The sequence below is a fragment of the Ciconia boyciana genome, chromosome 11 (genome assembly GCF_034638445.1).
Source record: "Ciconia boyciana chromosome 11, ASM3463844v1, whole genome shotgun sequence".
NCBI lineage: Eukaryota > Metazoa > Chordata > Aves > Ciconiiformes > Ciconiidae > Ciconia > Ciconia boyciana.
Window position 1 is genome coordinate 8,891,857 of NC_132944.1, and position 14,091 is coordinate 8,905,947.

General features: G+C 46.5%; 1 protein-coding gene across 5 annotated transcripts in view; it reads left to right on the forward strand.

Moving 5' to 3' along the window:
* The window catches only part of SRGAP3 (SLIT-ROBO Rho GTPase activating protein 3), a 132,010-nt gene that overhangs the window by 79,346 nt on the left and 38,573 nt on the right, over positions 1-14,091 (forward strand). For all 5 annotated transcript variants that reach the window (XM_072875674.1, XM_072875670.1, XM_072875673.1 and 2 more), the window contains exons 4-6: positions 1,831-1,893; positions 7,611-7,796; positions 9,297-9,425. In XM_072875674.1, the coding sequence (XP_072731775.1) occupies positions 1,831-1,893; positions 7,611-7,796; positions 9,297-9,425 (378 nt within the window). The remainder of the gene's footprint in view (positions 1-1,830; positions 1,894-7,610; positions 7,797-9,296; positions 9,426-14,091) is intronic.

Sequence of the window (14,091 nt, forward strand, 5' to 3'; positions counted from 1 at the left end):
CAAGTCAAGATAGATTGACAGCTGATACTGTATGACTGGAGAATGCAAAGCTAAGAAATTTGTGTACCCACAAATGTTTATTGTATAATTTTACAGGGGAGTTAGTTTAGCACTAACACACAGCCAGCTCAGTGCGGAGAATGCAACAGCCACTTACCCACATCCAGTGTTGCAGGTTTTGTTAAAAAATAGGTGAAGTCAAGCTATTATAAAATACTTCTGGCTATGGAGCAGGCCCAGCTTTTGTGCACTCTGCCAGTCTTAATGTGAAGCAAGTCCCCAAAATGGGGGAAGGCATTATGTGTTAGATCCGCACTGTGAGTTGATTGTGGGCTGGAGATAAATACTGCCAGTGGAAGGGCAAAGCGATACTGTCTATAATTCTAGATTCATCCCTGTGTGTTTGCAGGATAAATAAATTGTGTGATGCTCCTCATCATGGTCTCTGAAACCCAGGCTGGGTGATCCATGGACAAACATCGACCTTAAATGAAAATGCAGTGATTCTGAAATAGCGTGAGGATTTGCTGTACTGTATGTGCTCATGTTTATAATCATGCATTTTATTTTGTTAAGGATTTGCAGAAAATTAAAGGAAATAAAAATGCTAGTTTACTTTTAAACTTCACTGTCACAGGCAGATTGGAAGAGGAGGCCATCTGTATTTTGGTTTTAATGTTTAGAAATGGAAAAAACGGAGCCCAGATGTGGATTTGCAGCCCTGTTGATAATGTCTTTTCAGCTCCCGGAGCAGGAAGGGTATTAGACAGGATTTCTGAAGTGGTGTAAATAAGGGCCCTGGGGCATTTCTCATGCTGCAGGGCTGTTTCATTTTTTTTAAATATTATGCAAAATTAAAACGTACATGGTTTTGTTAACTCCACTGCAGAGCAAAGAACAGCAAGCCTCGTGTTTGGCAGGGGAGCCAGGAGAGGGCAGATCCCCGGGGCAGGCAGAAGGTGTTTAAGATGGGCATTGCCTGAAGCCAGTTGTGCTGCCAAGGTCCACCCGCTCCATTGTCAGCTGAGAGGAGGAAAGAAAAACCCTACAGGCGTGAGCAATGTGAAAAATGCAGCTAGATAGCGGCAGCATAAATAGGGTGCTGTGGTTTTGTTCTCTGTGGTATGGATGTGAAAGCCTTTGCTGGGGATTATCACGATCTGCTTAGGCACAGGGGTGGAAGGGCTTGGAACAAGTACTTCTGGCCTCGTCGGGTTGGTCACAGAGGAGAACAACTCCTCACTGCTTCCCTGTCCTACCAGCTTGCCAGCGTCCCCAGACTCTGTTTCTTCTGCTGGTGCCACAGTCTCCTGTAGCAGTACTCTGGCAGCATTGGACACCTTCTGCATACCTTTGATCAGCTAGTTGGGGACAAAACCCATCACCTCATTTCTTCTTCCTGAGTTTGAACTGGGTATTCATAGGGGTCCCATTCCCTCTTTCCACACCTCCTGTCTGTCTCTGGAGTTTGATGCCCTTTGAGTGGCGTGAGATGGTCTGGAGCCATGGCGTGCTGGGAGTGTTTGGAGCAAGGGCTGAGCATCTGTGTGCTGCTGCCAGTGCTTGACCTGTGCAGGGCCTTGAAGGCAATGTGCTTCTGCCTGCTGACCACAGCTGAGGACGTGCTTCTGGTAGGGTAGTGCTATCACAGTACTGTTCAGTGTGTGCAGACTGCTCTTGTGAATGTGGCTTGGAGAAAGGATTAAGATGTATATGCGTGGAGTATTTGGAAGTCATACAGTTTTACTCTTCCCTCCAAAATGTATTTTCCTTTCAGAAATGCATGTTATGAGCATAACAGTCTCAGCTCCTCTCCTTTTTGTCTTCCAGAGTAAGGAGATTGGCTTACAGATGCATGAAGAACTCCTGAAAGTCACCAACGAGCTTTACACGGTGAGTAATGAGCTGATCCTACCCATGTCTAGCCTGTGCAGCAAGGGGAACGTAGGCAATGTCATTTGTTAGAACAAAATGTCTGTTCAACGTTGCAGTGACTTGGGGAGGCTCACTCTCCCTCCTGCCATCCTGCAGTACAGCCCGTTCATTCCTCTTGCGTTTGTGAGAAACGTTTCACTCTTCACTGGTTTTGACGGCAGCAGAGGAGGATTTCCCAGTGGTCCTACCGTGAAGGGCTTCTGCGGCCGCATCAGGCAGCGGATCGTGCTGTCTAACTGTTTCACTTAAGCATAAATGGAGATGTTTTGGGCATGATCCAGTGCGATCTCTGGTGTCCGTAATGCTCTCACCTGCCGGGCCTTCTACACCGTGTTGCCTTTAGGCCCCTTTCAATTTTCACTCAGTTGGAGATTTCTACCAGGCGCTAATGGCTCAGAAGTCGTGCTCTGAGTTGGCAGTGCCAATTTGTGGCTGAAACCTGACCTGCTCATGTAAGTCTGGTGGCCTGTGGATGATGGCTGAATGCGACCTTCTGCTGAGGAATGCATAAAACTTTTAGCTCATGTGTGCTCAGCTTCATCTCCCTGCTCCAAGGAGCACTTTGGCTTCAGACCTGTCTCTGTGCATCCGGGTGAAATCATACGCTGTTATTCAGGACATCACTCTGCAAGCAGGTTTTCATAGTAGGGCAGTAAAAGTCTCTGTGTTGCTTCTGTCTCTTGCCCTGTAGCAATTGTTTTTTTATTTTATTTGTGGTTTAGGATCAACAAAACAATATCAAATCTGTCTTGTGTTGGAAAATTGAGACGATATATTTGCTTTCTTTGGTTGTATCTGTTACTGGTACATAAATAACACTGCAGTAGGCTTATTCCTAAACAATCATTTTATTCCATCTTTTTGAAAAATAGGCCTAAACAACAGAGCATGAATGATATTATTTGAAATTTCTGCCATAAATCTTCTCTTAACAGGTTTGTTTCTGCATTGGCTGTTGAAGGACTCAGTTTTTGAGACCTGCAGTGTGGGTGGACAGCCAGGTTGGATTAAAAAGCCTGCGTGAGATTTGGGAGTGCGTTGTTGATGGTTGAATGTCACAAGCTGTATTAGTGGTGGTGACTAATTAAGATTAATTACAATAGCAGCATGACAGATGCAAAACAAGGAAAGACTAACAAGGGCTGGGCTGACCTTAATACCCGTGGACCAGTGTACTCAGAACCCAAACACAGGACAGGAGCATCACCTGAGGGACATGGTTAGGTCAGTCTGAGGATCAGAAGTGTGCTGAGGTCTGAAGTGCATGCAGTTGGCCAAGGAAGAGCATAGAGAGTAATTTTGATCCAGCCGAGTCTGTGGCAAAGCTTGTCTTCACTGGAGATGAGATTTCCCCCCATTCGCTGCTTTGCTTCCACATGCTGAGCAGAATGCGTTTGAATGGTGAAACAGACTGGAACGGCTGGAAGAGCTTTGTGTTTTCTTTGAACTGACCTTGCTGCTAAGATAACAAACTGACTGTGTCATCTGGCTGGGAGGGAGCAGGGAAGAGACACTTATTTCAGAAACGATGATGAAACATGAAGAAAAAGCAGGCCCTGTTGGGCAAACAAGATCGTCTTAAATCTGTTCAGTGCAAAGCAGCTCTCCTCCAGTTTTCTGTCCTTGAGACATCAGGTAAAACAGGCTTAATTGCATACTTGGCTTGCAGGTTGATCCAGCGTGCTGGTGTTGTTTTGGGACATCTTCAGGACTGACCTGGAGTTGGCGTATTCATTGCAACATGTTGGGTACCCAAGAGCAGCACATTCAGTAACCGTGGCTGCTGACAGAATCAGATACAGAATAAGGACCCCTGGCTCAAAGGAAGCCAAGCTGCTGCTTGTAAAATGTCATTTGTCTGCTGTCAACACAAGGAAGTCGTTTATCTTGCCTATGGCCAAGCCTTGTAGCCATAGTACATCTGTGCCCTGGCTAGGCTGCTTTTTAAGCCTTTCAGAGGGGAGTTCTGTGCACTATGTGGAAACTATATCATTTTTTACAGGCTTCTCAGGCATTCACTGTCTTAAACTTAAGCCAAAATAATTACATTTACTTTAATTCATCCTTGTTGCTGTTCTGATGCAAGTCACCCAGTGGACTCTCTGTGTGGAAAGAACTAAATGCAAAACCCATGCTGATTTTAATTAAAAAGGAAGTAGATTACTTTTGTTGTGAAGTAGGAGTTGCTTGTGAACAGTTTTGCACAGAAATAATTTAGCTGTGAATTAAAGCCAGCTTCATTCTTTTGATTCCTGCTTCCAGACTCCAGCAGACAGATATCATGTTGGAGTCCATAAAGGTTGGAGGTTCTTTGCTTCTCTGCTCACAGGCCCCTTTCTGTATTGTATGCACTCCTATCTGAAGAAGTCAGGCAAAAATATTAGGGTAAGAAAAACAGTAACCCCAGAGCACCGTTCTGGTAGTGCTTTCTGTAAGCTCTGGCAACGATGTGTGATTTGGTGTATGGCCCTAACAATGGGCTATTTGATGTATGGGCTTTGTTTGCCATAATGCAGGGACACGGCTATAGCTGAAGGCAGCACGCTGAAGTCCATAGAATTACTGTGATGTGAACCAGGAGGATTCTTTGTCACAAGGTATTATGGAAGAGAATGAATAACTGTGAAATGAATTGTATTAATTAGAATAGCATCTACAGATACATTACCCAGGTTAAAATTAATAATAATAGTCATCATTCCCTGTGTAGCAGAACGTGAATTGGCTGGAGGAAGTTTTCTCTTTTCATCTGGAGTACTGTGATGGGGGAGGCCATACCTCCGTGGTTAGTGGGTGTTTTCTGCGAGTGTCATGCTGTAGAAATCATTGACTCTATCACATGGTAGAAGCGCATTGATACGTTGCTCTGTATCACACCGTGGAAATCCTCTGAAAAGGACATGTTTGCCTTCATGCTCCCTTAAAAGACCAGGGAGATGGAGGTCAGCATGCGTTGGTCTGATGGATTTGTCCTTTTCTCAGACCTTATGCCATGGGTGTCCCTTAAGTTGTGCCATAGGCGTCATCCAAAGAGGAGGGGGCTGGCACCTTCGGCAGGCTTTCACCTATGGCCATGCGCATCTCTGCTTCTCCATGTGCACTGGGCTTGTGTTTTGGCCTCCTCGATTTCAGGAGGGCCTGAGCCCATGCTTAACACTGGTCACCCAGTTTCTAATCACGTTCCTCTGCTGGGTCAGAACCTTAATGATGAGCTGTTTACAATATAAAGCACTTCTAGCTGAAGACAGCAAACAGTGCAATTTATGGCCAGTATTTTGGCAATGGCCTTTATCCAGAATGTGTTATTAATATTGGAAAACACAACTTGTGATGTTAAATAACTAATGAACATTGGAAGGTATTTTTCTCCCTCCGCTGCAGTTAATTAACATATTTGCAGAAAAGATCCCAGGGACGCAGCTGTGGCAGTTTTTCTTTATGACACAATAGTGTAAGACAGGGACAGTGTGACTTGGTTGCAAGTGCTGAGAAGGCACCAGGGAATTGCGGATCAAAGGGTGGATTGCTGCAGTGCAGGCAGTCCCCATTCAAAATTAAGGCAGATATTAAAACAAACAGAAATATCCCCCAGATTTCCAAGCGTGAGCTGTGCTGCATGGCAGCTGATGAGAAACACGGTCAACACAGCAAGCTAAGGCATCTGTTTCAGCAACACGGATGCTGAAGTCTGGGGAAAATATTTTGACATGATCATGTTAGGTCCTTTGCACTTTGTTAAAGAGACTTTTAGAGGAGTTTTAAACCCAGTTCCCAGAACCCTTTTAAGGTTCAAGCAGGGATAAATTATGGAGGAGGAAAAAGGGCCTTTGTTAGGGAAAGTTAGCAAATAAGTCAGAGCCTGTGCAAAGGTACTGGACCGCAGTGGGGCTCAGACCCCCTTGTAGCACTCTGCTGTGGAGTCCTGCCTTTCCCTCTGGCCACTGACGTTCCCCTGCGGCCGAGGGAGCCATTGGAGCCAAGGGGCTTTGGCAGCGTGTCCCCAGGCCTGCAGCAGAGCCGCATAGCCGTGGGTGAACGGAGACAACTGATGAATTGTGCTGAAGTTTTTCTGGTTAGGTAACCTTCTCATAACCTTTAGATTTCACAAAGATCATGGAATTTGGACCACTGTTCAATTGTTGGGCTTTTCTGTTGCATTGCGTTATGGCCTCTCTGGGTGCTGGGGAAACCTCTTTCATTACTGCTCGACTGTGCTGAACTGCAGGACTTTTCTTTTTCACTTTCCTCTGAGTTTTTCCCCAAAACAGGGAGACAGTGAAGATGTGGAGGGCTCAGCACAGCCCTCTAGTCTTTCTCCTTAGGAAAACCCCAGAAATTTTCTGTTTTGTGTGTGTCCTCTGACGTTCACTGCAGAAACTGCAATTTGAAATACGTGGCTCGAATCTGTGTTAGAATTTGCAGGATTTTGAAATAAAGCAGCTCAGAAACAAGGCACAAGCCTTTGGTTACTATTCCTTGCAGTTGCCTAAACTTGTAACTCCCAGCGATGGCACATTTGTGCAGGCTTCGATGCGGCATTTGGAGCTCGTTGCAGCTGACGTTTGTGCTTGGCAAGAGGAGAGATCATATGTTTCAGCCTAACCTTGTCCAAGTTAAGCACTCCTCGGTTCTTGCTGACAACCGCAGCTGAGGAAAACTCTGTATTTTCTTCATTAAGGCTTATGCAAAGTTGCTCTGCTTTTGGGCCTTGAGGCGAGCCTGTCCCAGTGCCATTGCCGGCAGTGCCCAGGCACTTCGCGTGAGACTGATCTTCAGTGAGAAGTCAGGCATCTTGAGCCTTGTCAAGGCAATGTGAAATAAAACATCCAAATCCTGAAGGGAGATGATAAAAGGGGACAACGTGACTAAAGGCATAAAGAGAGAAGAGCAGATGTGTTCCTCTTGCCAGCTCCATTAAAATGATCACAATGTGCCCTTTGGGCTTTTGTATCTGAAAGGAAAGGCTGTGGTAGAAGTTTTGTCTGCAGGAGTTTTCCTGGCAGTAGATCGGCATCGTCTATCCAGAGTCACTGATGGCGATCTTGAATTTAAAGGACTAGGTGTTGCTGCAGTCCACCCTGGCACTGACTGTGCTTACTGGTGGCAGCAAGAGGACAATTAAGTGGTGATAGGAGACAAACTCCATTTCTGCTTGGAAATTACAGCTCTTCCACCTTCAAGATGGGATCTACTGTCAGGATGGTAGAACAGGGGTTACGTTGATGGGTTGGCTTAGCAAGTTCAAGTGTAGGAACAGAGGTGTTGGGTCAAAAGTGACTGCAGGTTGATTTTGGCCTCCTCATAGTCTCTTGTCATGGAGACCCTTATCACAGCTGCAATGCACTGGAAGTTATTTCTCGTTTCCCTGTAGGAAGATACACAGTGCTCTTCGAACTCAGGTGTGTGCTGGAGGTGCATCTCAGCCTGTCCCTGCAGCAGGGACCAAGCGGGGATAACGGTTCTTACACTAGCTCTGTGCCATTTTGAAATAGGGCCAGTGATGGGGTTAATTTTAGGGGCTTTTCCTTCCCACCTTGTTCCTTGATGCCATAGTGGCCTCAAACAGCCCTGGCACAGCTGAGACTGCTCCACGCTGCCCACGGCTGTCATCTTCTCATCCACTCATGCTTCTTGTGGTCTTGGGGCAGGCGACTCACACACTTCTGTTTCCTCAGGTGATGAAGACGTACCACATGTACCATGCAGAAAGCATCAGCGCTGAGAGCAAGCTGAAGGAGGCGGAGAAGCAGGAGGAGAAGCAGTTCAACAAGTCAGGGGACATCAGTGTGAACCTGCTGCGGCACGAGGACAGGCCTCAGCGGCGGAGCTCTGTCAAGAAGATTGAGAAGATGAAGGAGAAGGTGGGTGAGAGGGAAGGACAAGGGAGCCAGGCTGGAGTCAGGGCTCCCTGTGGGCAGGAGGGTTTTGGTCCGGCCCTTTCTGTTTCTGCGCAGCCGTTCCTGTATCCCTGGGAAGGGGTTAGGGAGGCTGTCTACTCGTGTTTTGCTGAAGGGCAGTCTGAGGAGGCCATAACAAGTCTCTTTACTGCTGCCTGGCTGTGGAGAAGTGCCAAAACCAGCCGGCAGCAAGGATTTGACCCGAAGTCGGGCTGGCACTGCTCAGCAAGAAATGGGGAGAGGGGACGTTGGGCAGTGCAGCCTTGGAGGAGGTGGTGGACCCACATGGGAGCCACGTGGCCACCCGTGACATCTTCCAGGCTGGCTCTCTGGAGGGAGGGCTGAGAAGGGCGGCTGGAGGGGCCTCAGAGGCTGACGGCTCCGAGAGCACACGGCAGAGATGGGCTGTGGGAGGTGCTCGTACACCAGCTGCTGGGGCTGGGGCCCGTGGGTCTGGCTGGGGGCTTGCCTGTGCCCCGGCAGGGACCCGAGTGGCTGCGCTGACACCGAGGGGAGCAGTGCACCGGTGTGCCTGGCTTGGCACGGGGCTTTCTGATCCAGACATGGGATGCTGCTGCGGGGGGCTGCCATTTGTTCATGTCTTATTTTTAAAAACAGTGCTTTTAACAACAAACAATAGCTTGGGTTCCTTCAGTCAGAGCCTTGGGGGAGCAAAAAAAGGGTTGGGTATATAAAATAACCGTGTTTCTTCCTCCACAGACTGTGTGTTACTCTGGGAGTTAAAGCACAGCATTCAGTTGGCTTTGCTAGTCAAAACACTTAACTCCGTTGCAGCTTCAGCAAATCCCCCTAGATCTCAGGATCTCAAAAACTGTTTAAATTTTCTGTTAATTTCTGAGAATAAGCAATAGCTTCCGTAGCCAGGAAGCTTTTGCATGCATGTTGACCCAGCACCGGGACACTGTCTAGTGGCAAGCTTCTTTGAAGGGTTAATCTTTTGTGCTAAACCTTTAGACTAGTGATCTGCCTGAGCAAATGCCCCAGATCTGAGCACATCTGCTTTCCTACAGAGTTTTGAATTCTGGGTCCTGTTCTAAATTTCGTAGCTTGGGCCTCTACGGGCCAGATTCCACTTTGATACAGCTGCATAAATCTGGAGCAAGTCCAAATGTATGTCAGTGTATCTGGGAGGAAAATTTGGCCCTCTTAATTTTGATTGATGCCAAAACCTCCATGAATGCACAGATAAAGGAAGAACAGCTGTGCTCGGGATGCACTAGGTACATCTGAGCAGAATGCGCTCATTGTGTGTTGGCTGACGGTACCAGGGATCTTCAGATGTGATCTCCTCCATCCTGGCAAGGGTGCCTGTTTTCATACCTGATACCAAATTTTATTAATTAACATGTCACACCCAGGCTGCAGGGTGCTGTGGGGCCCTGCAGCAAGAGCTGTGAAAGTAGCATCCTATTTGTGCTCTGACGCTCCATTTTGCTTTTTCAGAGACAAGCCAAATATTCTGAAAACAAGCTGAAGTGTACTAAAGCCAGGAATGACTACCTGCTGAACCTGGCAGCCACCAATGCAGCTGTCAGTAAATACTACATCCACGATGTCTCTGACCTCATTGATGTAAGTGCTTCCTCCCTCTGCATGCATCCTGCCCATTTTCTACTGATAAGCAGACAGCTAAATCTTAAGCATGGTTTTGTCCGTAAACGCACTCTCATGTGGTGGTAGTGAAGGGGTATTTGTTGGGGCTTTAAAATATGCTTAACTGGGGCCTGAAAATGTGCTGTAAATTTGGATTCCCCCCCCCGCCCCATGGTGGTTGTTTTGCTCCCAGCTGCACACATGCATTTTACGTCCTCCCAGTTGAGCAGAGCTAGAGCTGCCATTATATGGGAGTCACAGAATCATAGAATGCTTTGGGTTGGAAGGGACCTTTAAAGATCATGTAGTCCAACCCACTGCCATGGGCAGGGGCATCTTTCACCGGATCAGGTTGCTCAAAGCCCCATCTGACCTGACCTTGAACACTTCCAATAATGGGGCATCCACAACTTCTCTGGGCACCTAGAACACCCAGAACCAGCCTCCTCTGAAGTTTATGGTGGCCACATGATCACACAACAAAGTAATTGATTCATATTTATGCTACATATAAACTTCTTGCATCAACGTCTGGAAAAAAAGATGGAGTTTTTCATTATAACTGCAGGGTATGAACCAGCCTGAACCAAACACTTTCCTGAGTGCATAAGCAGGGGAGTCCGGATTGAACTGCATGGTTCAGGCACGTCTAATATACAGTTACAAACTAGAAATTGCTCGAAAGTTTTCTGCACCTTTCCTACTGTATCACAAGCATGCTAAGGCCTGGTGGTTGGTGTATGTTGGCTCTGCCTTCAGAACTGCGCAGGTGTGGTGCTTTCCTTCACATTAAAGTGACGGCTTCATCTGCTGTGGCTTCTACACAGCAGGATGTCCTCCAGCTGGAGCATCTCAAAGTCCAGAGCCTTTGGAGGAGAATTTGCCTTGGGGCAAGCCAGGTGAGCCTTAGGTTTCTTCCTGGCCCATCGATTAGTCTGCATTTGAAACAGATAAACTCTTATGAAGATCAGATACATCCTCATTTTTTGTTGTTGAAACAGAAGATTTTTCTTTCTACTACATGCATCTGCAGTTTCTATCAGTATGAGCAGGCACTTAGCTCTCCTCAACTTTGGTGGCAGTTAAGCACATGCAGGCAGTTAAGCACATGTGTAAGTGCTTTCCTAGCTGGGGAAGGTGCTTGCTGAGTTGTATCTGAAGTGCTCATTGCACAAAATAGCCTCAGGGCAGGAACTGCTGGAAGCAGGTTTTGTAGTGATGGTAGGAATTGAACATGTGTGTGTATCAGCGACTCCTACGAACTGCTTTTAAATGATTCAAGAGAAGGGATTTCCATTTCTTCCTTTAATAGACATCTTCACAGTGGTAGAGATTGCACTATGCAGAGTTTCTTTCTGCTAGAGTTGCTTCAGTGAGCACTTCAGTAACTGATCTACAAGTACCGAGTTAGTCTTCTGGCTTCATCATTACCGAAATGTATAATTTAAAAATGTGCCAGAGTGTTTATCTCCTTTACTAACCCACTAACATATATTTATTCTTCTAAGCATTAATTAAGGTAAGTCTTGATGCAAAACCCCTGATGATTTCAAGGTTTTGATACGATAAAATAGTCTTAGTGTGTCCTTTTTGTTCTCTTTACTATTTAAGATATATTAAGCCATATTAAAAAAACTAATAACTTGATCATGGAGACATTTGAACAGCAAGGTGTGACAATACCTTGATTTATCTGTGGGGTTTCTGCCTTTTGTTGTGTATATTGTCTTCCCCCTTCCCCCCCCCCCCCGAATGACTTATTTTCATGGAGTTTTGGAGACTTTGATTTCCTGGAGAGTTGCCGAGTTCCATTTTAGTTCTGGCTGTTTATATTATTCCTCCCAACTTTATTTCCTTGCTGACACTTCCACTGGAGTCAGCAGATGGCTTTTCTTCCGCACTCCAGGAATCCCTTCAGGGGACTTTAACTAAAGCATCCTCAACTCTGTGCAGCTAAATTTCCCTAATTATATATTCTGTTCACCAAAGAAAATAAAATATCAGATGTGTGAGCTGCACACGGGTGTCCTAATTTTAAATCCCCAAAGGAAGGGCCATTTATTTGAAGAGACTTTTGTACAAATTCAGTCTATTTTGCAAGAGCGTGGCAAGAAGGGTTTCAGCACTCCCCAGAAGAAGGGGATCCCATTCACTGTGTCCCACTAGTATTGAAAGTGTCTGAAAGAAAAGAGCCATTGGATCCAACAGCGTTGGGCTTTCTGTAGGTGTGCAATCCATGTAAAGGAAAATGAAGAAAAGGGATATTTTTAGATGTAGTTATAAAGTTAGTGTTTTAATTGTAGTACATTTAACAACAATAAGAAGATGGTGCCTTTCAGTCTGAGGAATGACAGTGCCGTTTGCAAACACCAGGTCTGTACCACAGCAGGACGCAGGTCCTCTGCCCTTTGGGGCAGCCCTGCCATTTTGTGGGAGGCAGCAGAAGGGCTCTGAGCAGAGAAGGTGAGTTTTGCCTTTGATCGAGAGCCAGCAGTGCCCTTGGCTGCAGCAGCATGAGCAGAGTGGGGCGATGCAGGGCCCCGGGCGCCTGTGCGGGGCTGTGCCCGACAGGAGGAGCGGGTCTGCAGGAAGAGTGAGTGCAGAGGGCCTTCATGGTAGGAACAGAGTTTTGGTTTAGCTCAAAACCTGGCTGGCCATGCCTTAATAGGATCGTAGCAGTGTCCATGTATTGCGGTTATGCAAATTCTCCCGTCTCCTCCACCCTGCATCACCAAGGGGGATGATTAACGATGTACCAGGCTGTCTTTCTGGGACATAGGAGGGGTGACGGGGGGCTCTTGCACACCCTTCCTATCAAGCACAAATTGCCATGTGCAGTTTTTTGATTTGTACGCAAATCTGAACCGTCAGGACACTGGAGCAGCTAATTTAGCAGCATTTCCCCCAAATCCCAGATGGCTCAGTGTCATCTATTAGGCACAGCCTTGACATTTCTTGTGCCCTCAGCATCACCGCAGAATGGTGACTTTTATAACAAAGCCGTTCTGCTAATCTCCTGCTCTGGCGAGAAAGAAGGTCCCAGCTGCTCTGGGAGAGAGCGGAGAGTCCTCCCAGGGCTGCGGTTTTAATGAGAAATGTAAAACTCGATCAGAGGAGCCGTGAAGTGGCACAGAGTGTGTCTTTCCCTCCCTCTGTCTCCAGTGGCCTTTTTTTTTTTTTTTTCCTTTAGAAAGGAAGAGAAAACTATAGAGACAGATCAAATTAGACTTGGACTTAAAGTACACCGTTGTGCCTCTTCCCTTGAAAGAAGCATGTGTTTATATAAAAACGCCTGGGTTCGTGTCTCATTTCTGTCATTAACTATGTGACCAAGTTAATCTCTTTGGCCACATATGTGGAGATAAAGCTGCTTATCCGTCCCTCTGGAGTTCTGTGTGAAATGGCTGCAAAGTATTTTGAAGTGGTCACATGAAAGATACTGCTAGATTTGGCAGAGTAAAACATAGCAGTCGGTGTCAATACATACTGATCCACCAAAACTTGTTCAGCCTCCTGTAAGTCCTTTTGAAACAGCAGCTTGCTTCTCTGTGTTTGCCATATCTGAGACAAACAAGCATGTAAAGGAAGGGAATTCTGAGGAATTTAAAATTACACGTTACTGCCAAATTGTTTGGTCTCTAGAAAACTTAGCTGATGGCATTGTCATTTTTTCACATGGTCAAGTGATGCTTAGTCAAGTTAGGAAACAGAAACAGCAGTCAAAATTGTTATGCCAAAAATCTTCAGTTGGCTTTACTTACCTCACAGTAAAGCTCTAGGTTTTGCAGCAATGTCAAGAGAGTAGAGGCCAGAAAATATATGTATAAATGCATAATATATGTTGAAAGAAAGAGTAAAGAAAAAAATGAGGGAAAAAAGGGAACAGAGCAGAGCAAATGAGAACTGTTTGTTTCCAGCTAGCACTGGGTACTGTGGAGGACTAGGAGTTGGGCTGCTGTTACCTTGTAAGTAGACTGATTGATGGCAGACTAACTGGGATGCTCAGGTTTTATGCTGGGATTTGGCACTTGCCTTGGGTCAGGCACGTGGTCCCGTGCCGTGCCGACAGCCTCGGCAGTGGGACTGGCTGTGCTGGGCTGTTGGACACCATGGCTGTATTTCGTGTGTGGGTTCAGCTTCCCCAATAAGAGGGAGACTCAAAGGTGCTGAAGCCATAGACCACTTTATTAGGATCTATTTTTAGGCATCTCTTGCAGCTCATGTCATCGTTGTTTCCATCCGTGGCTAATTGCCTGGGCATGTCTGTGCCTATAGAGCCAGCGCCGGCAGCAGCTTTGCTTTGTGCGGTGCTTTCCCCGTGTGATTGCACGGGGACGTTTCCCCGACCTGAGTAGCTCTGCGTGACACCACTGGCTTTAATGAAGAGGTACTGATTTATACAAGCAGAGGGTCTCTTTTGGGGGTTTGCTCTGTTGTTTGAAGCAATTTTTCCAGCATAAAGAGCCTTTCAGTTCCACAAAGGCATAGAGGTTCCTCCCACGCTGTCCTTTGAGTGGGCTTTCTGCCAGATACCCAGCTCCTGCCAGCCCTAAGAGCCAGGTATGTTTTATCATGGAAGCTCCATGCAAAGCACTACTGTCACTGCAACTGTCATGCAGAGCAGCATCTGTAACTCAAAACTCAG